The sequence below is a fragment of the Leucopleurus acutus genome (assembly GCF_964270905.1).
Source record: "Leucopleurus acutus genome assembly, chromosome: 6".
Taxonomy (NCBI): domain Eukaryota; kingdom Metazoa; phylum Chordata; class Mammalia; order Artiodactyla; family Delphinidae; genus Leucopleurus; species Leucopleurus acutus.
The window spans coordinates 116,136,593-116,162,592 of record NC_139149.1 but is presented as its reverse complement, the minus strand read 5'-3'; the positions used below and the strand labels follow the sequence as shown (position 1 = coordinate 116,162,592).

Below are 26,000 nucleotides of genomic sequence, written 5' to 3'. Positions count from 1 at the left end.
CGCCTCTCCACCCCTACCGTCCACTCCGCCCACACCCCGCCCCGACTGCCTGCCGAGGCTGGCACTCCAGGCTCTCCTGTGTCCCTCCCCGAGGGGCCTGAACCTGGTGGGTAAACAGTGCATTTTATTCAGGGGGTTCAAGGGAAGGGCACAGCTGAGGATTGCACCTTACAAGGGCCTGCCACCCTCACAAGGGATGATTTCCACCTCTTCTGAGAAGAGGGGGGACCTCCCCCTGTCCTGTTTCAGAGGGTGGCTCCGCCAATTTCAGCAAGTGCAGCCAGGGCCTGGGGGAGGGGCTGGGGGTCATCCTCAGTCAGGGCCTCACCGCCTCGCCTGCGGTCTTCCCCACCGCTGCACTGTTTCCAGGGGACAGGAAACACTTAATACTTTAGAAAAAGCCTGGTATTAGATGTTAATTTTTCCCTGTGATTCTGCCTCTTTTCCTGTAGGATGGGGGGATGGTGGTAGTTTTGGGGGGGTTTAAAGAGAAAAACACCCTTCCCACCCTGAGAATGTGTCCCCACCAGGGTGTGTCCTACAGACTTACTCTATGAGACTTACTGAAAGGCAAATTAGAACTGCAAAGGAGTTCTGTCTTTATCTTTATTCAATTTGGGGGGGAAATTATCAGTGGAATGAGAAAACTGAAATTCCTACAGAAATTGCAGCTCTCCAAGAAGATATTTGAGAAATACTGGCTTTTATAATACATACTCAATAAACTATATGAACTTATTCCATCGGCAACCATTTGCTACAAATAAGGCCATTTGCTCCAAAACTTGTAGATGGTGCTGCCAGAAGGTTCTCAAAGAATCCAGGACTTCTTGGGTGGCTTCTCATTTCTGGTCCCACAAGGAACATCCGTTAGGAAGCCGGGCATTGGAACTTTGTAATGACGTGTGTGTGTGTGTGCTGGGCGTGTGCTTCAGCGTTAGGTATTAAAATTTTGTTCACTTTCATTTTGCGGGGGAGACTTCATCTGGGACCATGGGATGCCAAGTGTGGGGTGTTTTCATCGTTGAAACCCACAGTCCGCTGGCAGAGAGGGGCTTCTGTCTTCAGGAGATGCAGCTCTGTGAACAGTACCTTCATGTTTCTGAAAAAGCTTGTCCACATCCAGCACCTCATTCACTTCTCACTGGTCAGCCCAGTGAGATGAGGGTTCGCTAGGGACTCACAGCCTGGGCTCGGGGCTGGGGCCGGGCTGGGCCCTCTGGCCCCCTGGGCATGGTCACATCTTCACAGCCACATGTTTTGCCCATCAGGGTCCTGCCTATTCTTGCTGGTGAACTTGAAGGTTATTGAAAATACAGCTCTGTCTTTTCCGGGACGGGAACCCCTTAGGTGTGGGGTTTCCTATGGGGGTCTGGCTGTGAGGGGAGCCCAGGGAAATGCGTGCGGCTGCCACTCTTGAACCAGGGGGCTCATCACGAGCTTTCCCTTCCTGGGGGGATGGAAGTCCAGGGGGGCAGCCCGATGTGGTGGGAAAGGGGCTCCACCTGGGCTCTGCCCCTCACCTGAGGGTGGCCAGCCTGTCCTCGAGCTCCTTGGAGTCTCAGCTTCCCTGGCTGAGAGCTGGGGTTAATGCACATGTCCTCAGGGCCTGCTCTAGGAGGAGCTGAGTCCATGGCAGGTCCTGTGTGGAGCCACGAGCGAGGCCTGCTTGCCTTCCTCGCTGCCTGAGCAGTGAGGGTCATCACATCACATCATGGGGGCGCGGAGGGTAGGTGCCCTCAGACCTACCTGAAGACAGAGGCCCTGGGCCATGGAGGCCATGGCAGAGCACGGTCAGAGCCCAGGTCACACCCAGCCGCGGGTCTGCTCAGCAAACCTGGTCCTCACACGGCCCTCTGAGGCTTTGGAGGAGGCACACCTCAGGGCCTTTAGGCCCTCATCCCCCGGACCCTCAGTTTGCTGCTCTGTACAATGGGCACAACAACAGGGGGATGTGTGGGGAGGGAGGGACCAGATTTGGGTCACGTGAGGACGTGTGGGGAGGGAGGGACCAGATTTGGGTCACGTGATCTTTAAGATAGTCTTGTGACACCATTTCCAACTCACAGTAGGGAGCCCCAGCCCTCACAAGGCCAGCATTGAGGACAGGAGCGGTTGCTATGTGAAAAACAGTTATTTTCCCAAACAGTGAACAATCCTAATGATGTCATAGGCCTGCCAGAGGGCCCAAATCAAATCCGTTCTGGCGCTGTGCAGCCTCCAGTAACCCTCTCCGGAGGTGATGACACAGCCTGGCCGTGGGGCAGGAGAGCACAGAGGGCTGGGGCCTTCAGGTGGGGCTCCCTGCAGGTTTCTGGGGTCGCATTCCAGAAACGGCCTCTACGCAGAGGAGGGGGAAGCTTAGCAAAGCCTCACGCAGCTCAACGACCACCACAAACAAGGTTCCGATGACCCTGGGGGCCCTTCCACTGCAGCAGCCTCCCGTGGGCTCAGAGTGAGGGTGGCATCTGAGGGTGAGTTAATGGATCCCAGGGAGGAGGGACTGGATGGAGTGGCGCAGGAGGGGGCGGGCGGGGCTCGAGGTGGCCTCCCCCACGCGCCTTCATGCCTGGCTGAAACCTAATCCTCATTCTTGGGCCCTCATGTCACGGCCTCAGCCCTGGCTTCCCAGCGGCCTGCTGCAGTCAGGCTGTTCCCACTCTTCTCTCTTCCTCCAAAGGAAGGACCTTTGCAGATGAAGTCATGGGAATCAAAGCTCCCTCTGCCCCCCAAAACAATGGGAACCTTGTTGTGTGGCCTCCCGGTATACAGGCGGGCAACCTTTGCTGTCCGTCGGAGCCTTCCCAGCATGACATCATCTAATTTTCAAGTCACGTGATTGTCCCCATTGCACAGACAAGGAAACTGAGGCTAGGTCTTGGGATCGGCCTGAGGTCACGTAGCCACCAAATGAAAACTCGTCCAGATCCAGGCCCCGCAACTTGAGGTCAGTAACTCTGAAGCCCACAGATTCAATTCAATTCAATGAATGTTGACTCAGTTCCTGCTGCGTGCCAAGCACAGGGACAAGTGCTGGGAACCTGCATGTACTTCCTGGATGGGACCGTGGGCAACCTCAGGTCTAATGCTCAGGGGAAGCATTCCTTCTCACCTCTCACCAAGAGGGTCTCTTGGGTTATTTTCTGCTAATTATTTCCATGTTTTCAAGAGATTCATTTTAAAATTAGGCCTTAGCCCACCTCTTAGTTTATTACAAGATGGTAGGCTCTCAATGGCTCCGTTTGCCATTGTGGGAAGAAGCACATTCTTAAATGTGATTGTGACCGAGGTAATTCCTAGGACAGTCTATTAGCTTTGAGGACATCACGTTGCCTCCTAGGGTGTTCATGCCAAACAGGCAATTACTTTCTCCATGAAGAACCTCATCACAGTCTATTCCATTCTTCAATTAATCCGCTTCATGCCCGGCTGTTCTCCTGTGTACCTGGTCCTGCACACATAGCAACGGCAGCTACGCTTCAGCCTGAGTGTCCAGCGCTGTGCTGGGCGCTGGGAATCAAAGATGAATGACATAGCCCTGGAGGAGTGGACATCCTTACGCTGTATGTGGCTGAAACTACCCCGTTCTTCAGCCACTACCAGAGTCCAGGTTAATACGCATACTTTCCACTGGGCCACCTGGTCAACCAGCCAACTGGTGCGGTGGTCTAAATGGACTACAGTGAACTGTCATTTGACCAGTCCATTTAATTACAAATGTCAGCTGGCTGATTCCAGCAATCCCTGTCCCTGCCTGGTACAGGGAAGATGCTCAGTAATGAAATGGTCTTGTCTAGGAGGTACTGGAAAATCCAAGTCCAGTGGAAATGGCTAGAAGCATCCCCAGACCCCGGCTCATCTGGGGAGCAAAGGGAGCTACCCCTGGCTCAGCTGTGCTGGGCCTGGCGGCTGAGAGCACTGTGGTCACTGCAGACAGGGTCTGTCACTGCAGGACACTGGAAGTGTCTCCGTCTACCCAGCATGGTCTGAGGGAAAGGCAGCACGCACCCACCCGCACACACGAGTGTTCTGGAGTGGGGCGGGTGGTCACCTGCCGTGGGTCTGAGAGTGATTGGCGTCTGCACGTGTTCCAGGGTTACCTGTTCCCTTTTCTAGATTCCGCACTAGCCCCGAGCCTTCTGATGAGCCTTGATTTCTGGGGGCTTTGGAAAGGGGTGAGGAGGCCTGGATTCTCCACGACCATCCTTGCTTGAATGAGTACATGAGTGTCCATCTTACACGAGAATCTCTTGTGTTTGCTTTGTGTGCTGGAGATCTTGCGTGCCCATCCTGGTGCCCTGTCCACCCCTCTCCACCTGCTCTCTGCCCCTGCAGGCTGGCCACTACAGACTGTGTCAGTGGCCTGTCTTTCCTCTGATTCTGGTTGGATTTGGCCAGTGGGAGGCACTGGGGCAGTGGCAGTGGCTGCGTTCCTCTAGCAAAGGCCCCAGCTCCTCAGCAGCCCTTTCCCTCTAGCTCCCTTTCTGGGGTCTGCATCTCCTCTGCTCGGCCCTGGAGGCCAAGGGGTGGTGGCAGCTCCCCACCGTCGGTAGCCCTGGGAGCTCCTCGAGCCCTTGCTGGGTCCCCCTCAGCCTGCCCGTACCTCGGAAATAGCTCCTCCTTAAAGTATTCTCCATCACTCAACTGGAGGGGCCCGATTCCAGCTCTGCTGATCAGACGACGGGCGGTTTGGTGCCCCAAAGTTGAGGACAAGGCCCTGGGGTGGGCTATGCTCCCCCACCCCAAGTACTGCCCCCCAGTGCAGTGGGGGCAAGTGGGGCAGAAAGCAGGTCTTCTCCTAGAACACCACCTTTTCAACTACCCATTTGTCATCAAAATAAGTCCACTTTGACACGTTCAGTCTTTGTTTTGAAACAGCGCTTTCAATCACTGTCTGGATTGAAAATTCAGAAGATTTTCTTAAGGAAAGATTCAAGGATCCCAGAAACCTTCATCCTCATTTTCGCCCAGGCCACCAGCCCACCACGTGTCCTCAGGTGCAGAGAGCAGACACTCAGCAGGCCCCGCTCTGTCTGGGCCCTGGGGCCAACTGAATTCTCCCGTAAGACATGGCTGTGAGGGCTCAGGTCTGGGAGCAAAGTGGGTCTGGATCCATAGAAGCTGGAGGGACCAGGGGCTCCTTCCTCAGGACCAGGGATGGCAAAGGTCCCTTGGGTCCCTGATGCCTTCACAGAGGAGCCTGTGGGCTGGTCCTGGAGAGGAAACCCGGGTCCTGAGGGGGTGGGAGGTACCCGAGGCCTCAGCTGCTCGGTGCCAGGCTGGACCCAGAGCTCCCCATCTGGAGCCCTGTGTCCCCTGACAGAGCCTGTGTCAAAGGGGCTGGCCCACGGAGCACCCAGTGGGAGTCCTTCATCATCCCCTTGGCTACAAACTTGGCCTTGTTCAGGATGAGGTGGAAGGAGCAGGGCGGCCGAGCCAGCCCCGCGAGGGGACCCAGTCCAAGTCGGGGGGCTCTGGGCAGGCGCGAGCCACCCGAGTCACCCCAAGTGCTGGTCTTCCTCACTCAGGAGGCCGCCTGGGCGCAAACCACCAAAGCGCCCAAGGGCCATCCCCCGAAGTCCCTGCAGGACCCCCGCCCCTGTGGGCCCCCGTCTGGGGACCTTCATTTTGATGAAGAGCCTTTGTTTAGAAGCAAATCTCCCCAGGAAACAGGGGGGGTCCTGGCTCTCGCTGCTCGCCTCCCTGGGAAGCCCTACTGCCCCCTCTGCCCCCAGCGCCCAAGCGGGTGGGAGGACCCTCTCTCCTCCTGCCACGCCCCACCACCTTCCCTCAGAGCCTCTGAGTGCTGCCCTCCTGCGGCTGACACAGAAAAAGCTGGGTCTCCTTTGTCCCCAGAAACAGTCTTTGGAAACAAGGTGCCAACGTAAGGCTGGGGGCAGGGAGAGCAGACAGCCCACCCGAGGCAGCCCCATGTGCCCGAGGCCCAGAGAGGGTCGGCTGCCGGCCGTGGTCACACAGCTGTGGGACAGGCAGAAGCAGGCCCCCCAGGGCTGGGCGCTGACCCCACCTCAGGCCCTTTGCTCTGTGCTGCCCACCCTCTGCAACAGCCTCAGCTTCCTGGGCCTCCGTGTCACCCTCACCTGTGCAGGTCCTCCAAAAGCCACCAGTGGGACACAGAGCCAGGAGCGGCCAGTATTCAGAGAGCACGGGAGTTCTCTCAAGGCTCCCCCGGCCCTGGACTCCTTCCTCTGAGGTCTCAGACACCCCACAGGCAGTAGAGCTGCCTGCTTCTCCCGTGCATACAGGCTTCTCCCTGCATACAGGCTTCCAGAGGCCCAGCCCTTCCCGCGGGTCAGCTCAGAGTTTGGCGTGGTGGCTGCGGAGACCAAGGCTGTGTCCTCTGACGTCCCCCGGTGGCCCGAACCCAACCCAAGCCCTGGAGGGGACGGCGACACTTTGGTTCACAAACCACAGTGAAAGGGGGCCGTCCCCCGGGGCGGGAGCTCAGCGGGCCTGCTCCAGGTGCGCCGAGGGGCGGCTTAGGGCTCCTGGGTGGGCCCGAAGGGCTGGGTCCACTTGGAGACATCCAGGAAGATGGCGGAGGCCCCATGGTAGAGCCAGAGGCGGGGCAGGGCGCCGTGGCCGGTCCAGGCGTCGCGCCGGGGGTCGTAGGCCTCCATCTCCACATGGTAGTCGCCGTCCATGCCCTGCCAGCGGCCGCCCGTCACGTACAGCTCATCCCCCAGCGACACCAGCGCCCCGTTCTCATGCAGGCTGTGCAGGGACTGCACCTGTGGACAGTCCTCGGTCAGCGTCCAGTGGGCGACTGGAGGGTGGTGGTGACGGTGCCCTCGGGGTGGGACGGGGGACATGCAGAGAGGACGGCCCGCACCCCATCCGGGGCACCAGCACACCTGCTGCCTGGGACCTCAGCCCGGCTGCCCCTCCAGGACCCCTCAGACCCCCTTCAGTGGAGACACCCCACTGCTCCCCTCCACCCTGCGTCCCCCAGGGTGATGTTTCCGGCCCCCCTCTTTCTCTCTTAGGTCTGAATTTGCTCACATCTGAAGCTGGGGAGGCAAAGGGGGTGGGGATGTGGGGGCCTGGCCCCAGGCTCCCTCCCAGGCTGAGGGCTGGGCTGCGCTTCTGGTTCTCGGCGGTTCTCTCTCGGAGGGAACAGATGTGGCCTCAGCCCTGACTGGTGCCCCATGGGACCCATCGCTCTGCCCTGCACCCCTTGCCTCGGCCCGTAGCCTAGGGGTGCCCTGGATGGGGGCTGCGGGGTGAGGGCTAAAGATGTGCGCCCTTCTGCAAGAGCCTGGGAGGGCAGGAAGAGAGAGGTCTTGGGCGGCACCCCCCAGGCCCGGGGAGGACCAAGTGGAGCCCCGCACAGCTGGGACCCAACCCAGAACCACGCTGTGGGCTGGGACGGGCCCGGCCGACGGGACCCAGGAAGAGAGCGTCAGCCTGGCAGGTCCTCCCTGCACCTGTTCTGCCGCTGTAATGGGGGCCTCCGGTCAGCTGAGCGCTGACGCCAGGGGCCAGCTGCGGTCAGCAGGATCACAGAGGCCTTGCTGCTGCCCTGCTGGCCCAGCTAGTGCCGAGGCCACCACGGGCTCCGGGCACTGTCCCTCCCCCTTCTCGGGGAGAAACAGGGGGAAAGGCCAGGGCTCCGTTGCCCCCAGGGATCCACCCACAGCGCCCTCCCCTGGGCCTGATGGAGGAGGGAGGGAGTAGCGGCAATGGGGGTGGGGTGAACGGGGTGCCTAGGAATGGCTGCCCCCCGCCCCCACAGCTCAGGAATCCCCTCCCTGGCTTGACCACCCCCAGGGCCGGGAGACTCACTCCCCCTCGGGCCCGGCCGACACCAAGAAGGAAGCGCTGTCTCTGAGTCCATAGGTCCCTGAGTACTGAGCCCGGTTTTCCCCCTGAGGAGGACAGGCGCTGTGTGCTGGGAACAGAGCACCCTCCAGGACCAGCAGCCCGAGGTTCTCGGCGCGCTCATCCTCAGGGGGGCTCTGGGCTCTTGTGTCTCCATTCACTGTCCCCACCTCCCTCGGCGGCGACACCCCCAGACCCCACCGTCCCCAGGCCTGCTCTCTGCAGGGTCGGGGGTCCAGGTGGGGGTCGCCCTGGGAGGTGAGGCTGGCTCACCTTCTGCCACAGGTTGGCCCCGGGGTCGTACACGTAGACCTTCTTGGTATTGTCCCCCACCAGGTAGAGCGCCCCGTGCAGCGCGGTGCAGCGCGGCGAGGACAAGTACTTGGGGAGGAAGGGCGAGGCAACCACGCTCCACGCGTCTGCGGGGACACGCCCCAGCCCGCGTCACCAGGTGACCGTGCGGCCAGGGCTCCCGAGGGGGCCCAAAACCTGGCACAGAGTCTAGAGCCCACGCTGGCGCCCACTGTGCCTTGGGGTCCGGGCCACTGCTCGTCCCCAGGAGACCAGTTCCAGGCAGATGCAGCAGCCAGACAGCTTTCAGTCCCAGGGCTGGGCTTCCCTGTCCCCCGCCCTGGGCACTCTGCCCCCAGCCCCCTATACCTCCAGGCTGGGATGGAGCTGTGGCTCTGAGCTGGTGACCCCCTTGGTCCCCTGCCCCCTTGGTCCCCTGCCTTCCTCGACTGTCCCATCCGCTGCTGATGGGGCCGTGGCGGCCGGCGCCCTGCCCCCCTCGGCCTCACCTACCCCTGGGGCCTCCACCCTCCCGCTCACTGAGGTGGGATCCCACCTGTGCCCTGCCCCCGGGTCCCACCTACCCCTCGGCCACACTGGGAGGGACTGGTGGCCCGGCCCCGGCCCCTCCCCGTGCCCCATGCCCCCTCTCCCCGACCTGTGACGGGATTGTAGCACTGCAGAGCCAGGGCGTTGTACTTGCAGGCGCTGGAGCCCACCAGGTAGAGCCTGCCCTGGCAGCCGGCCGCCGAGAAGTTGCTGACGTACTTGAGGGCGGGGCTGATGGGCGTCCAGGTGTCCGTGTAGGGGTCGTAGCTCTCCACCTCTACAGCATCCAGAGCGGTGCCTGCAGGGGAAAGGCGTGGAGGCGTCAGGGCTGCAGGGGGCTAGGATGAGTGAAGGCTCCTGGAGACGCAGGGTCTGGGGCCCTGTAGAGGCCGCAGGGACCACTCCGGGCGCCCCAGGAGGGGAAGGGCACGGCCTTGAGAGGCAGGGGACTTATCCTCATTTTACAGAGAGCGAAGCTGGGGCTCGGAGAGGTGAGGGTGTCTGCCCAAGGCCTCACCTGCAAGCAGTGGCATGAGGGTGGGCACCTGGACCCAGGACCGCCCGACTCCAGAGTGGGCAATGGGGCCTCACGGTGAAGCCCAGCCTCTCTGAACATTTCAGAGCCCAGGGCGCTTGGAGAGGTGCCCGGGGTCCCCCAGGAGGTCACCACCCCCTGACCCCTCACGTGGTGGGGTCCTTCCGTGGGAGAGAGGAGGTCAGTGGATGGAGCTTTAGGCAGCACCTCCGCTCTGGATGTGACAATGACATAGACCAGCCGTGGGTGGGAGGGCTTCCTGCTCTCCCTGGAGCCCACCTTGGGCTCTGAGAGCCTGGGGACCCTGAGCTGCCCTGGGCCCTACACGTACCCTCTACCCTTGGGTCAGGGATACGGCAGCCACTGAGGGCAAGGGGGCCGGCCAGGACAGGTGGGGCACCTAGGACGGCCTCAGGGCCAGCTTGTCACCTCCAGAGGCCTTGGGAAGCTCCCACACGCATCTCATGTCTCAATACTTATCTAACCGTTAGCGTCTCCTTGCAGCAGCTCTGGGGTGTAAGGGGGATAAGCTGGGCCCTGGGCTCAGGCTGAGGGCGTGGTGTGGGCAAAGGTGACAGCAAAAGGAGGCACGGTGGGTCCCCTCACCCCAGGGACGTCACCGAGGAGGTGGCCCCAAGCTGAGGGCTGAGCCCAAGTTTCTGGGATGGGAGTGGTCGTCCCTGCTGGCAGCTCGAGGCCCCAGCTCCTCATGGGTCCCTTTCGGGGACTGACTCGTTGTCCTGTTCTTGCGTCCCTGGAGAGCATTGAATCACCCTGGGGCCGGCTACCAAGGCTCGCGTCTGAGCCTCACCCCGGATGCCCAGGGAGCAGGTGGCCCAGGTGTGGGGGCGAGAGTCTGCCAGGCGGCAGAGGGCGAGGAGGGGCCGGAAGGAGGCAGGAGGCGAGGGGAGGGGCCTCACCGCCAATGGCGTAGATCTCCCCGTTGAGCGCCGCGCTGGCGTGGTTGGTGCGGGCCTTCAGCATGGGCGCCACAGGCCTCCAGGCTGCCTCCCTCAGCGGGAAGCACCAGGCCTGCGTCGTGGACCAGGTGTCCGTCTTGGTGCCCCGAGAGCCCCCTGCCGGGAGAGGCTCTGTCCACTCGGGCGCCCGCCAGCCTGGGCTCTCCAGGGCCCCGCCCCCTTCCCCCCACGCCAGGCCTCCGTCCTGCTGGACACTGGGCAGGGGGTGGCCGTGGTGGCGCAGTCTCGCCGTGTGACTTGGACACCCCAGGAACAAGCGGAACATGATCAGTGGTTTCAAACCTCCACCAGTGGGAGCTTTCTTCTCAATCAGACCTTACAAGGACCCCCAACTTCTAAGACATAAAACAGAAGACTGATCCCGGCACCCTCCATCACACAGCTCCTTCTGGGGAGGCCCCGGCTGTAGGACAGAACACAGAACGGTTCCCTGCACCCTCGTGTGGACTGTAAATGTCCTTGCTTTCACAAGACGGAAGGGTCTGGAAGAGCCTTGACTAAACGGGCAGGTATCCCACTGAGTGCAGGGCGAGGGTTTGTTCTCACGACCATTACGTTCAGGGGTCAGACCTGCTCTGTGGATTAAGCTGCTGGGAGCCTGGCTCAAGGCGGGGAGCGCCCGCCTGCCCACCTGTCACGTAGACATCGTTGTTCAGCGCCGCCAGAGAGAAGCCCCACTTGTGGTAGTCAGGGAAGTCTGGGAGTGCCATCCACCTCTCTGGCAAGAAGATTGAGGGGTCAGGGTGGCTGGGCTCACTGCGGGGGCCTCTCCTCCCCGCTCTAGGGGTGCAGAAATGTCCCCTCACCGGTGGGGAGGGCCGAGGGGCGGGACTCAGCTGAGGGCAGAGGTGGGGGAGGACACCCGGTGGGGTGAGGCTTGAGGTGGCCCTGGGTGCCGCGTGTGCACCGTCTCTCCTGGAGACCCCCGGTGCCCCACGCTGCCCTCAGAGCCCGGCACCCAGACTGGACACCTGACTGCACCCAGGGTGTGCCGAGAAGTGGTCCAGGCTCCAGAGGCCAGGTCTCACCCCGGCACTGCAGCAGATCCCACTGGCCCCCGATGGCCCTCTTGGGCCTGAGTCAGGTCCCCCCTCAGTCCGATGGGGGAGTGGGTTAAGGGGCCTCACTAGCCACAGGTGGGATATGACACCAGCCTCATTCGTTCACTCGTTTCTTATCCGTTCATTCGTGCTGAGCACCTTCCGCGCCCACGGGCAGCGTGGAGGGGATCAGACTCGGCCACGAGGCGGGCAGAGCGGGTCCAGACCCCAGCTCTTCTGCACCGGCAGTGTGGCCTTGAATAAGCCCCAGCCTCGGTTTCCTCATCTGTAGAATGGGGCTAATTCCCATCTCTCGGGGACGTGGGGACTACAGGAGACTCGTCTGTCAGACGGCATCTGCTGTTAAAGGTACAGTGTCCCCAGTGTGAGGGATGGGGTAATGCCCCCGCGCTGGACCTGCCTTCACGAAGCTACATGAGGTAAACTGAAGCAAGAGACGAGAAGGTGCTTTGCAAAAACCAAAATGAGGCAAGTGTGGGAGTGGTTAAGTCCTATAATGGACACATTTTGGGTGCTTGCGGGAGGCTGTGGGAGAGACCTCGGCCTCGGGGATGTCCCTGGGAGGACTTTGTTTACTGTTTACGACAGTTTTCAGGACATGTGAAACCCCAGGCTTCACCGGGTGCCAGCCCGCTGGGCAGGGACTGCGTGTCCCCCTGACTCATGTCTGTGTCACCCCAGGGTGGGGACTGCCCAGCGGTCACCAGACCTTTGCCTGCCAGTGCCCCCCTGCCCCCTCCCCTCGGGGTCTGAGGGACAGCTGCTTCTGGGCTCAGCTCCTGACGTCAGCCCCCAAATCCCTTCTCGTCAGGCCCTGACTTGGGACAGCCGGCCTCGGACTTCCTGGAGCCCGCCAGCCGCTGACGCCATGGGGGTGGTGGCCACCTGCCGTGCGGCCCCAGGACAGCGGCCAGCTCCGCAGTGCTTTCCAAAGAGCTTCCTGGGGCCAGTGTGGCCCCTCCACCGTCCTGCTGCCCTCTCAACCCTGCTTTCCTGCGGTCAGGAGAGGCCCCATCCAGACGGCAGGCCTGGCCCCTCTTCCCATTGGCTCCTTCTTACAAAGGCCATCTCACAGATGAGGAAACCGAGGCTCAAGGAGGTGGAGAGACCCGCTCAAAGGCCAGAATCAGAGCCCCACTGGGCCGACCCAGAGCTCTCACTCCCCAGGCTGCCTGCACCCCCGGCCCTCTGTCCTCCCCCTGGGACCTGGTTCCACTGGGCGCACAGGGCAGGGGTGCCAAGAGGAAGCAGCGGTCAGGCCGCCCTCCCACTCCGGCCAGCAGCCACCTTCCCACGCTGTGCCGTCTGGGCGGTAGGACCTTTTACCCAAGGCCCCGGGGCCCAAAGTTAGGGCTGTGGCTGGAGGGAGAGGGGGCCGCAGCGCCCCCCACGGTCAGCCCCCCTCCCTTGTGGGGGCCCCGGTTTCCTCTGCAGCCCCCCATCCCGCCCCTGCGCGGCCGGTGGGTGCCCCGCTCTCTGTGCAGCCCGTGTCGCGGTGCGGGGACAGCTGTGCCCGTGCCCTGGGCGCCGGACGGTCACTCACTGGCCTTGGGGTCGTAGAAGGCGAAGTTCCCGGGGCGGGGAGCCAGCTGCTCGGCGTCCTCCTCCTCTTCCTCCAGCGCCCGCCCGCCAACCACCACCAGAACCTCCTCCAGCTCCCGCGGGAGGCCCAGCAGCGCCTGTGGGGCCGGGAGGGCTGGGGTCAGAGGCGCCCGGGCGCCGGCAGGCCGCTAAGGTGGCTTCTGCGGCAGGGGTGGCCGGGGCGTTTGGGGGCAGCCGTGGGCCCTCCGCGTGGCCCTGTGACAGGGCGGGGCGAGCTGCAGCGCGTGCGTGCCCAGGTGTGCTTGTGCGTGGGTGCACACTCACACACACACGTCCACACGCCGTGCCGGCGACGGTAAGAAGCGCTCAGGGCCGGGAGAGGCGGGGGCAGCAGGTCCTGGTGTGCCTGCGCGTGAGACCTGCTCGCTTCGAGCGGCCAAGGCCCGTACGTTTCCCCAGCTCCCCACCTAAGCTCCCCGCCCCACCAGGAGCCCAGCTCCCCAGCCAGCCTGTGGCAGGTCGCGCTGGGATGGCCCAGCAGGAAATGCTGGGATGTTCCTACCTGGGTGGGTAAGGAGCCACCGCCCAGAGCTCCCAGGATCCCGGGGTCCCACTGCCTCTCAGACCTGCCCTCCCACCACCCGCCGTCACAGGGTGACCACCTAGTGGGCGGGGCTCCTAGCTGGCTCCAGCGCGAGGCCGCCCTCTGTGCCTGGCGGGGCCTGGCGGGGGAGCGGTTAGTATTTGCCACCACACACCCCGCCACCGGCCTGAGCCACGTCTTTGTCCGCTGGCGTGGCTCCTAAGAAGCCCTTCCGAGCGAGGCTGCCTGGCAGCGGGCAGACTTCGGCTCCCCTGGCCCGTCGCTTCCTTAGGACCTGTCCACCCACGGCCCACCTCCAGCACAGACAGGAAATCGCACCCGATGAACACCTGAGCAGCTCCCTAAGGGGCAGGGGGTGGCCGGCTGCCACGCCTGTCCATGCTCCTTGCCTGGGCGCAAGCTGTGCCGTCTTCCTGTACTATTGTCCCCCTTGCCAAGCTCCTATCCTTCCTCTAAAGCCCAACTCAGACGCTGCCTCCTCCGGAGAGCTCTCCGTGACTGCCTGACCCTCTGAGGATGCCCACAGTCCAGCGCTGGCCTTTCTCATGCTGCCTTAGGTGTGTTTCCAGGTTTGTCCCCACCAAGCTGTGGGCTCCTTCAAGACAGGGGTTGGGAATGACCACTTCTGGGGTCCCCCTCCCCTCACGTCCAAGGTATGGCACACCCAGGGGCACAACCTGTACTTGGGGATGAACTGCGACCCCCTCACAGGTAACCGTCCCAAGGGAGGCAGAGTTGCAAGGTTGGGGACACCCCCATCATACTGTTAGTCCCCATGCCGGTGGGGTCTCTGGAGCGCCTCTCCCCGCTCCCCACCCGTCACTCACCCCCTCGTGGCCCTGGGACAGGGCCTCCCGACAGGCCTCCGACTCCCGGATCAGCGGCTCCGTGGCCAGCAGCTGCTGCACGCGGGGCCGGGGCACGGCGTCCAGGTGCACCAGGCCGAGCAGCTCGGGCAGGTGGGTGGCCCGGGCCTGGGGGTCGTGGCGCACCCAGCGCAGCAGAGCCTCCAGCCGGCTCTGCTCCGGCTGCACCTGCAGCAGGTCGCCGGCCAGACAAGTGGCCAGCCGCTCTTGGGACAGCTGCAGAAACTCATCCTCCTGTGCCACGGCCTCAAAGTTCTCCCTCAGGAAGGCCCAGGCCTTGGCAGCCACGCCCAGCAACCCCTGCTGCTCCCCAAACTCACAGATGCCGAGGCAGTTGGTGGCATCCAGCTGCTGCTGCAGGTAGCGGCCGCAGACCTTCTGCACGGCGGGGAAGTGGAGGCGCGCGGCCGTGCGGGTCAGCGCCTCCACGTTGCCCTGGGTGATGGTCAGCCGGCCCGTGTACACAAAGTCCACCAGCTGCGCCACCACGGCCGGCTCCATGTCCCTCAGCTCCACGCGCGCCGAGAAGCTCTCGGCGAAGTCGCCCGCGAACATGGCGTGGAAGTAGGGGCTGCTCAGCGCCAGGAGCCCCCGGTGGCAGGGCAGCTCCCGGCCACCCACCAGCAGCGTGACGTCCGCCAGCTTGGGCTGGAAGCGCAGCTGCCGCAGGCCATCCAGCATGTCCTGGGCGTGCGAGGGCAGGTGGAAGTCCAGGTCGTCCACGTTCCACACCATGACTGCGGGGCAACTACTCACGGGCGTCCCCACGGGCTCCTAGGGAGAGGAGCCAGCACGGTCAGCCACGGGGACGGTCTCCTCAGCCCGAGTCACCCATCCACCCGACCGTCGGTCTGCGCATCAACTGTGTGTGAAGCGCTTCGCCCAGCCTCTCAGCTAAGCCATCCTCATAGCCCTGCAAGGCAGGCAGTGTCTTTCCCGGGTTACAGTGCGGAGGCTGAGGCTCCGAGCGGGCGGGAGACCTAGTCGTGGTCAAGTGATCAGGGCAGGACAGGCCAGCAAGGGAACCAAGCCTCAGCCCCCCTCCATACCTCCTCCTGGAGCGGGGATCCCTGTGGACCCCCAAACCCCCAAGTGGCCTCCTCTGCTCCCAGATCCCACCTTGCTGGGGAGAGCATCGGCATTTGAATAGTTTCTGCCCCATAGGTCCTCACTGGGCATGACCTTGCTGGGTGACCTTGGGTGAGCCACGTCCCTCTCTGATCCCAGCTTCCTCATGTGCTGATTAAGAGGCTGGCGGTGAAAGGGGCTGAGAGGTCACGTCTCCACGGCAGCTTGTGCTGTCATGGTGCCCCCCACGTGCCAGGCCCATCCTGAGCTTTGCACAAATACTCATCACTCAGCCCTCGCGGCCACCCCGAGAGCTGGGTGCTGTTTGAGTCCCTTCGACAAGTGGGGAGACAGAAGCAAAAAAGGCTTAGGTCGCTTGTCAAGACCACACAGCTCAGACATGGGGAACCAGGCTCGGGGGCCTGGGCCCTGAACCCCCAGGTTACACGTCACTGGGCGTAGGTTGGTAAAGAAAAGAAGGCAAAGGAAGCTTTCTGGGGGGCGGCCGCCGTTCACATTGCCTGATTCAGCAGATCCTTTTCTGGGCTTATTTAATGATGTGCATATTTCTTTATGATCTTCCGGTATTTTTGCCCTAAGAAAACAGCCCCAGAGAAACAAAGGTTCTGCACAGGTGATCTCACCCCGAGTTACCACACAGCAAAAAAGCTGTCTGTCCACCAGGAGGCAGCTTCGGACCCATCAAAGCGAAGGCCAGTGCAAAATGCTGGGTCAACCAAGAGCCATGAAAGTGACAAAGCCCCATAAGGAGAACCGGGCACCACGGGTGCCCCGGGCGGGGGTGCCGTTGGTGGGAGTTGAGCAGGGAAGCACCCCAGAACCCACCTAGGGGCCCGAGGACCTGCCTGGGCTCTGCCCAGACAGGACTGGTAGGGAGCCCCGGTCCGTGTCCATCCTGCCTGACCCAGCCGTCTCTCTGGCCAGGATGAAGGCGGCCCTTCCCTCCCAGGGGAGCGCAGGAGATCAGTTAGGCGGCTGCCACCCCCAGGCCTCGCATTCCCCTCATTTCTGTGGCCCCGTTCTCCGGGCATTGCAGCCCCGGGGACCAGCGGGCCAGGGTGCCCAGCGCCTTCCCGCGGGGCCTCAGGTTGTCTGCTGACACCTGCTGCCCCGCAGTTCCAGCAGGGGGGCGGGCGCTTCCAGAGGGTCTCAGAGCCTCCACCCAGTGCCTGCCAGGCCAGGAGAGAGGAGGGCAGAGTGGGTGGGACACCAAAGGGCCTTAACCCAGCTCTGGCCAGGGGCTGGCTGCTGTGGTCCCGGCTGCAGTCAGAGGTGTGGTCCAGCCTCCCCCAGCCCACCCTCGCCCTCTTCCCCAGCCAGGACCTGAGCCCCCACCCCACGCTGAGGGGCCTGGCCTAGCCAGCATGCAGGGTCTCTCCAAAGCACCCAGCGCTGTGATGTCCAAGCCCCCTGAGCTGTCCCACTAGAACCCACCCTCCCCTCTGGTCCCAGCCCTGGTCCTCACCTTGCCTTCCCATCTGCCCCCCCAGACCCTACCTCTCAGTCAGCACCTGGACCTTGTCTCAGAACTCAGGCTGGAGAGCAGGACTGCCCAGCGGCCAAGGGGTATGGAGGGCCTGCTGGGATATGACTGGGCTGGGCTGGGCTGGGCTGGGCGGGGCGGCCACGTGGGGACAGAAGGGTATTTTTAGCCTCTGTCAGTGTGGGGAGGGAGGGAGGGAGGGAGGGTGGCCAGTGGGGGAAGGAGAGAGGTGACAGCTCTTCCCTGGCTGTCCTCCCTGAAAGCCCACACTGGCCTGGAGCCTCCTGTGACCCCCTGAGACAGGACAGGTGGCAGGAGGCACCGCGGGGCAGGGGCGAGTCTGGGCTTACCCCCTCCCAGTGGTGTTTGGCTGACGGCGGGGGGTGGGCACGGCTCCCCCCACTTCTGTTTCTTCATCTGCAAGAGGGTCCCCCTCAGGTGAAGCCTGAGCTGGGGACTCAGGAGCCACACGGAGCCCCCAGTGCAGGGCCTGGGTGTCCTGAGCACCCAGCAGGTACCAGCTTCCCTGTGGTTAATGACAGGTGCCCACATGGCCTCTTATTCTCCGTCAAGCGGGGAAAAGTTATCATCATGAAGAAATCTGGGTTGCTCAGCAAAGACTTTCAAAACCTGGGGTCCCTGGTGGCGAGGAGTCTCGGTGGTAAAGGAGGGGCCCGGAGAGGTGCCCGCCAGGCTGGTAACAGGGTCGTGGGATCCCAAGCATCTGTCCCCTCGTATTGTGGCCTTGGCCTCCCTGCCCTGCTGTCTTCATTAGTCGTGAGCATCAAAGATGGCTAAGAAATGGGATCATCTACAAATACAGCAGCGGCGGCTCACAGCCTCCCCGGGGTGGGGAGTCCCTGCCGTCTGGGTCTCGCTGGGGCTCTGGAGCCGCAGGCCCTGACTGAGTCTGGGCTTGAGCCCAAGGAGCTGCGAGGGTGTCTCTCATGCCAGCGGTCAGAGGAAAGCTTCCCGGCCCAGGGCCTGCAGGTACACAGGAGAGAAGCCTGCAGCCTGGTGAGGCCAGGGGGGGCCTCTACCCGTCAGCCCCTCCTTCCTGTCCCCGCGTGGGCCTTACCGATGCAACCACTTTCTAGGCGTGTTGCGACGTGGGAGAGTCAGGTAGGGCCGAGGCTGACAGGCCTCCTGACACCCACTAGGAACTGGCTTGATGCTCTTATGGTGCAGAGAGGCCCGGGGGTCCCAGGGTGACAGTCTCACTCCTGGCAAGATTTGGTAATTTCCCAAGGATCTCTGGGTGTCATGACACCTCGCGTCCGAGACAGGGCTCTGCTTCCTGCGGGGGCGCTGGTTGTGAGCCGGGCACCACAGTCTCTGCTCTCATGACATGAGGACCCCGTCGTTACACACATACTGCAGTGACTGCCCAGCCGATTGTACGTCCACAAGATTCTTCTGTACTTCGCTCACTCACAGGTTTCCTGAATCCGTGCTTCCCTCCCCAGCCCAGCCCAGCCCAGTCATATCCCAGTTCAGGCCAGTCCAGTCATAGCCCAGCCCAGCCCAAGGCCCTGCCCCCTGCCCCCAGAGAGTCCCAGGACTTTCCCCGTAGCCTCGGGCATCAGCCTCATGCCCAGGGGCCTCATGGATGTCCCCACCTCTCATTGTGTCCAGGGCCATCCTGGGGAAGGCGCTGGAGGGGGAACAGAGTTATTGGTCTCGCCTCCCAGGCCCACTGTGTTTGCAGGCAGAACGCGGAGGGTTAAGGCATTCCTGGCTCAGGCTGGAGGAAATGAGGACAGGGGATTCTGATGACAGGCCACTTCACAGGCAGCCGCCTCCCCTCGTGTGCCAAGAAAGGAGGCCCTTCGGGGACCCAACGCCTCGGATGACAGGTCAGTTTGGGAAACTCGAAACCAGGGACTCAACATATCCTCATCATCAGATTGCTACCGAGCGGTGCAGTTTTTAAAAATACGCTGCTTGTTTCTTTTCATGATTATAAAAATAACACAGGTTCATTGTGGGAAATTTAGAAAACACAGGAAAGTACAAAGAAGAAAACTGGTAGAAGGAAATCCCCATGAACACACTGGCGTTAGAATGACTGCAGTGTGTGTCCTGTTTTATCACAATATTCTATCGTGAGCATTTCTGATGTGATTAGTCTTTGAAAATATGATTTTGGGGACTTCCCTGGAGGTCCAGTGGTTAAGATTTCGCCTTCCAAGGCAGGCGGTGTGGGTTCGATCCCTGGTTGGGGAGCTAAGATCCCACATGCCTCGTGGCCAAAAAAACAAAACAAAAACCAAAACATAGAAGAGAAGCGATATTGTAACAAATTCAATAAAGACTTTAAAAAATGGTCCACATCAAAAAAAATAAAAAGAAAATACGATCTTTAATTTCATCATAAAGGGAACATATCACACTTTACGAAGGTGGAAGTGACACCCAGTCACTCCTATTAAGGGACGTGTGAGTCGTGTGTCGTTTTGGACTGTGATAACTAGTGCGGTGTCGCCTCTGTGATTACTCCCCCAGAACAGATTTGGAGAGTGAGATCACCAAGGTTTACATCGACGTGTGGACAAGAGGGTCGTCACCTTGGGTGACAGAGGCACTTTCTCCACCAGGAGGTAAAACTGTCCCCTACACTTGGCCTGGTGCCTTCATGCCGTGAGGTCCTGCTCAACCAGACCCGTCCACCCCCCCGGTCATACATTTTTTTCCCCCAAATAGTTACCAACATTCTCTGTACTGTTATTAATAATTCCTTCTTTCCCCCACGGATTTGCTGCAGTGCCTTTATCTCAAGGGCAAAGTTTTCTGTGTGAAATATCTCAGCTTTCTCTCTTCTGGTCTGTTGATCTGAGTGACCATATTCTGGGGTCAGAACCACCTTGTTTGATGGACTATTGCTTTATAATTATGATGTCGTCATATTTGAAATGTAAGCCCCTTCGTTACTCTTCTATTTAAAATCTTCTAGTCTGTTGTATTAGTTAGCTATTGCTGCATAACAAATGACCCCAAAGTCTAGTGTCTTAAAACAATGAACATTTATTATCTCACACAGTTTCATGCTTCTGGGACCACTTTAGTGGGTGGTTCTGCCTCAGGATCTGTCCTTAGATGGCTCCAAGGGGCTGGCCGGACTGCAGTTGTCTGAAGGCTGGCCTTGGGTGGGGGCCCACACGGACGTCCCCACAGGGCTGCTCCGAACATGGCGGCCAGCTTCCCCCAGAGATAGGACAGCAACAAAGATGGGAGTCTTTCATAACCTACTTGGAGGTGCTGTCTGTGGCTTCTGCCATATTCTGAGGTACAATGTGGGAGGGACTCCAGCAGACGTGCTTCCAGGAGGTGGGCTTACTGGAGGCCTTCTTGGAGGCTGGCCTCCATAGCTGGCTTTGTTCATGGTTTGCTTCAAAAGAACTTTAGAGTCATTCAAAAAGAGTTTGACTTTGCCTAAATCTATGCATTGATACGTGAACAGCTTACACTATTCCCATATTTTTCCCACACAGCTTTTTCTTCATATTTGTCCTGCACATGTTTATGAGCCGGGGAGAGAGACGGAGTTCCCTTTCTCCAGTATTTTCCCGACTCTTCTGGAAGCCCTGTTTTTGCACCTTGTTTTGTGTCTGGTCACCTCACGGCCTCCGGATCCCTAGGTAGTGGCTCCAGGGTCCTCAGTGAGTTTTTGACAACTGGATGGCAGGATTATAGGGACCAAACAGGCCTCACAGCGGCATGTGTGGCCTTGCCAGGGCCAGCCCTCACCTACGGCAGGGGACACCTGCTTCCCACAGGAGAGTTGCTAGTGGGCCAGGGGTTCCCAGGTCGCCGAGCATCAGGACCACCTGGAATATCTTTAAAAAGAAACCCAGCTTTATCAGGCCCAGCCCAGGCAAAGGGACTCAGAATCCCCGGGGCTGCTCCCGGGACACCGTGGTTTTATAAGAAGGACCCCCAGGAAACAGAGTGTCCGCAGAAAGGCATTTGAGGAGTCCCCCGTGACTGCCAAGCAGAGAAGTCCTCTCCTCCCTTCCAGGCCTCAAGCGTGGGTCTGAGCCCCCCGCCTCAACCCCTGCCTACCACTCACCTTGAGCCCAGGTCCTCATGGACCCCAGGATACTGTGGGCTGCTCCCAGCTGGCCTCGGTCCAGTCTCTTAGCTGGGAAAGTGAGGGCATGGAGGGACTTGCCCAAGGCCATAGTGAGTAGGCAGGGACGCCTTAAGTTGGGCGTGCTGGCCCCCCGCTCAGTGCTGTCCTGAGCGCCCTGGCCAGCAGGCGACCTCTGGGACTGCGCTCTGTGTCTGCCGCCCACCCCCCTCCGGGCCTCCTCTGAACAATAGTGTCCTGCAGGAGGCCCACAGGGAGAGAGACATCGGAGCGCCCAGCACCTTCTGACCCCCGGCCCCCGGGCTCCACCCACCCCCCTTGGACCTGCACCCCGCCAACCTGGGCAGCGGAAGCGCCCTGTGGACCAGCCCTTGTCCAGCTCCAAAGGTTGAGTTTTGGGTCTAAGTGCCAGGGCATCATGACGGCAACAGCGTACGGGATGCTCCCAGCTGCCTGGGGTTGGTGTCCTGCTCATTAGAACCTGCTCCTTAAAATACTGACACAGGCTGGCGTCACTGTCACCCCAGGACAGAGACGCCCTCATACGGGACCTCAGTCCACCCTCGCCAGGATGCTGGGAATGGGCGGCCAGTGCCACACCCCCATTTTACAGATGAGGAGGTAGAGGCTCTGGGGCTGAGGATGCTGCCTCTGCTTCGGCCGAGCTGAGGGGCTAAGGATGCTGCCTCTGCTTCGGCCGAGCTGAGGGGCTGAGGATGCTGCCTCTGCTGTTCCGGCCGAGCCGAGGGGCTGAGGATGCTGCCTCTGCTGTTCCGGCCGAGCTGAGGGGCTGAGGATGCTGCCTCTGCTGTTTCGGCCGAGCTGAGCTGAGGACTGGGTCTTGCCCACCAGGTGGGGCCCTCGCTCTCTACGGGCACAGGTGGGAAGGCCGGCCAGGAATGGATCTTTATTTAGCAAACTCACGTCAGGTGTCCACCCTGCAGGAGGGTCTGGAGCTGGAGCCATTGCCAGCGCTGCCCCCGAGCCCGGCCCTGGCAGCTCCGACTTTATATTTTCCTGATCATCCCTCCCTGTGACAGCCTCAAGTCAGCTGGCTGGGAGGACCCTCTGTTCCATCCCACATCTTGTCTGAGCCGTCCAAGCTCAGCAGGCACGTAGGAACACCACAAGAGACCCCTATCCCAACGGGTCTGTCTGCAGGGAGGCGGCGGCCCGTAGGAGATTCCTGAAACCTCTCCCCAGCACACTGCCTGCTGGGGCCACGGCACGGCTGCAAAACACCTCTCCCCTAAAGCCCCTTGGTTTCCCTCCCTGACCCGGAGAATTCGGGAGTCTGGTCTCTTGCCCGTTGAATCCCGTTCTCTCCGACCCCCAGCTCCTCTGCCACTTCACAGGTGGGGAAAAGGGACAGAAGAGGGGAAGGGGCATGGCCCAAGGTCACCAGAAGGAACCAAGGCAGGACCCGAGGAGGGCAGACGGAGGCTCAGGACGCGACCAGAGCCACCGGCACCAGAAGCACTGAGAGAAGGGACACCCAGGCGACTCTGGAAGGAGGACCAAGGGGAAACCCGGGCTGGAATCACAGGTGCCTGAAGGAAGACCGGGCAGAAGGGCGTGGGCCGAGATGGCAAGTCATCCAACTTCGGGGCCGACTGGGGGACTGACTTTCGGGCCAGCGGTGAGAAGGGCTCTGAAGCTGATTCCCGCCAGGGAGCAGACCTGGAGAGTGGCAACTAGCACGCTGAGGATCCGCCGGCCTGCCCTCAAGGCTCACCTGGCCACCAGGTGGGCGAAAAGAAAAGAGAAGAGGACCAAAACCACACCGGAAGCCCCGTTGGTAGGAAGGCAGGCTGCCAGCCCATCTCACTCCCCGAAGCTGAACATCTCAGCTTCTTTCTCCTTCCAGAAGGCGAAGCTCCGGTCGATGTAGCCACAGATGTCCTCACTGTTGAAGCTGCCCCTCTGGGGGCCGGACCCCAGCCTCTGTGCCGCGGGCCCGGGGCCGCCGCTGGGGCCGGCATGGGGCAGGGGCCGGAGCGGGGTCAGGCCCGACTTGCGGCCGGGCTCTGCGCCCCAGGGGTGACTGCGGCTGGAGCCGAAAAAGCGGGCTTTGATGTCCTCGAAGCCGTCGGTCCAGGCACGGCGGCCGGCAGCCACCTCGTCCGTCACGGCCTTGTGGAAGGCACGCGCGGCCTCCCAGCCGTGGGCGCCCAGGTGCTCGAAGACCTCGAAGCAGAGCAGGTGGCGCATCTTGCGCTCCTCAGCCGACAGGTCGCACTCCAGGAGCTGGAAGTAGCCCAGCATGAAGAGGTCCAGCGTGAGGCTGCCGTAGGGCACCGGCGCCCCGTCCACGTGGGGCAGGAACTGCTCGGGGGACAGCGGGCCGTGGGGCCGCCGGCTCAGCCGCCGCAGCTGCCGGGCGGGCACGTGGGCCAGGATGGACTTCCAGTTGCCCAGCAGGTGGGCGATGATGCTGCGCTGCTGCCACAGGTGGCCCAGCCGCGGGCTCTCGCTGGACGGCGGGGAGGGCAGCTGAGGGCCCCCGGCCGCCTCCCGCCGCCGCGGCTCCACGCGCCGGGCCTCCAGGGTCCTGCAGGCCACCGTCTTCAGGGCCGGCGTGTAGGCCGACTTCTTCCAGTGGCTGAGGAAGAGCATGACGATGCGCTCCTTGCGAAGGCTGGCCAGGTCGGGGCCAGGCACGGCTCCCGCCTCCGACGGGGCCTCCTCGCAGCTGATGCCCGAGTCGCTGGCCTCCTCCGCGTCGCCCGGCCCCGGCTCCCCTGCGATCGGGCCGCCGCGGGGCTGCAAGGGGGAGGGCCAGCAGCCTCTCAGGCACGGCCCCGGCTGGGGCCCCAGCTCACAGGGGCCGGGGTTCGGGGTGCAGGGCGGGCCGGGGGCTGACTCGAAGTTGCCACGAAGTGTCCGCACCGACACCCCACACTCCTGGATCTCGCGCTGGGCCTCGCTCCTCGGAGGGCTGGCTGGGGCCTCCCTGGGGGCCTCCAGTGGGGGCCGCTCCTCGCCTGGCACCAGCCCGTTCACGCCCTTCAGCAGCAGCGACAGGCTGCGCACCAGCCGGGAGACGTGGCTGCACCAGAAGGGCAAGGGCTGCGCGCCGGGTGTGGCCTGCAAAGCCCCCGCGGAGCCCTCGGGCTCGACCTCGGGGCTGGGGCCCTCCTCGCCCTCCAGCCCGGGCGCGCGGGGCAGGAAGTGGCTGTTGACAGTGATGCTGACCAGGGGCGCAGGCAGCAGGGCCTGCAGCTCGGCCGCCAGCCGGCCCAGCTCGCTCTCGTACTCCTGGCAGCGGCGCCGCAGCTGCAGGTCTGCAATCTGCTTCTCCAGGTACACCAGGTCGTCCTCGGTCAGCAGCTCCCCGAAGGGGCCCAGGATGGCCTGGTGAGTCTGCGAGTACCGCCAGGCCGCCTGCTCTGTGGCGCCCGTGCTCCCGCCGTCGTCCTGGGCACAGGGAGGGCAGCTCAGCGGGGCCACAGCCCACATGGCGAGTTCCTGCTGGACACAAGCTCCCCTGGGAACCCCAGCCCAGCCCCTGGACACCCGCTGGCCACTGCCTGGACTCTGAGGGCAAACGAGGTGAGTGGCCAGCCCCATTCCCGAGTCTGAGGGTCAGGGCAGTCACCCACCCTGGAGGGCCCAGTCTTCCCCTCAGAAGGGGTAAGGGTGCCTCTGCTCTGCCACCTGCATGTCCTCCTCAACTCCTCAATGTTGATTTCAAAGACTCTCTCTCCTCAGATCCCCCCAATCCCTCCACAGAGTCTTCTGCGGTTGGACGGCAGCCCTAAGGATGGGCGGCCTCAACAGCTCTGCTCTCAGTTCTTGCAGCACGTGGCCAACTTCACCCAAAACACCACCCCTCGGGGCTTCCCCTGGCACCAGGATACAGCTGTGCCCCCAGCGCTCACAGTTTGCGGGGGAGACTGACACAGAGAGCCTCCGAGCCGGGCTCCCTCTGGGTGCAGCTCTGTGCCCACCTGATTACTTCTCCGAGACCCCTGATGGAGGCCCTGCATCTGCCCCATTTCACAGGTGAGGGGACTGAGTTGCCACCTGGTTGCCAAGAGGCCCGGGATTGTCTGGTGCCAGGTGGCACTCTGCACAAGTAAGTTCTGATTCCTTGTCCCAGGAGGCCCGGGGAGGGGAGCAGGTGCTGCAGGGGTGGGGGGGAGCTGCTGTCCTGGGCAGTGTCCGGCCTGCGGCCAGGCTGTGACTGGGCCAATTCCTTCCCCCTTCAGTCTGTCCTTCCTGTTTCCCGGAGTTCTTCCGCATACCCTTGGCCCTGCCCCAGGGTCAGATTCCAAAGGGCTTCCCGGCTGTGGCAGGAGGCCCCACCCACCCCTGCCTGGCTCCACCCTCAACCCCATGGGTGTCCATCGCGGACTTCGAGGACAGGCTGGGCCATTAGACCAGCGCCACCCAACACTTCTGAGATGAGGGGATGGCATGCCAAAACCTGCCGTGGCCATTAGCCACCTGGGGCTACGGAAGTGAAATGTGGCTAATGCAGCTAACTGAGGGGCAGGGGGGTTATTTTTATTTCATTTTAATTCATTTAAATAGCCACATATGGCTGGCATTATTGTATTGACAGGCAGCTCTAGACCAAGGGTGCAGAACACATCATTCAGACAAAATTGTATCCCTCCAGGATAAGACTACAACAACGGTCCACATGGTAGCCAGAGGGAGCCTGTTGAAATCCAAGTCAGATCACAGCCCTTCCCTACTCAGATTCTCAACGGTTCCCGCCAAGGTGATATCTGCCTGATCCCTCTCCGACCTCACCTCTGCCCACCCTTGGGCCAGCCCATCCGTGCCTCAGGACCTTTGCACTTGCTGTTCCCTCTGCTCCCAATCACTTGTCCCACATTCCCATAGGGCTCCCCTCTCACTTGCTTCTGGCCCCTGCTCAAGGCCACTCCCCAGAGAGGATGCCCCTGACCACCCGGGCAGAAGAGCCCCCTCCCCTTTCCACTGCTTCGCTTCTCTCCTTAGCACTTGGAACCACCCTCAGCGCAGTTGCCCAGTCACCCCGCCTTCCCTGCTGGAATATAAGCGCCAGGGGGCGGGGCTGGTCTCCTTCACTGCTGAG

General features: G+C 62.0%; 2 protein-coding genes across 3 annotated transcripts in view; both read right to left on the bottom strand.

The window, feature by feature from the left end:
• Nucleotides 1-6,500: 6,500 nt before the first annotated feature.
• On the bottom strand, nt 6,501-15,005 carry KLHL30 (kelch like family member 30; the record flags this gene model as incomplete). Its single annotated transcript, XM_082840685.1, has 7 exons — nt 6,501-6,752; nt 8,116-8,261; nt 8,792-8,980; nt 10,138-10,293; nt 10,829-10,915; nt 12,802-12,937; nt 14,232-15,005. The coding sequence occupies 7 exons, from the start codon at nt 15,003-15,005 to the stop codon at nt 6,501-6,503; spliced, it is 1,740 nt and encodes a 579-aa protein (XP_082696811.1).
• A 7,751-nt stretch (nt 15,006-22,756) lies between these two features.
• Nucleotides 22,757-26,000, bottom strand: part of ESPNL (espin like) — a gene marked incomplete at both ends in the record, with an annotated part of 29,310 nt that continues 26,066 nt past the window's right edge. For both annotated transcript variants that reach the window (XM_082841938.1, XM_082841937.1), the window contains one exon: nt 22,757-24,349. In XM_082841938.1, the coding sequence (XP_082698064.1) occupies nt 22,757-24,349 (1,593 nt within the window). The remainder of the gene's footprint in view (nt 24,350-26,000) is intronic.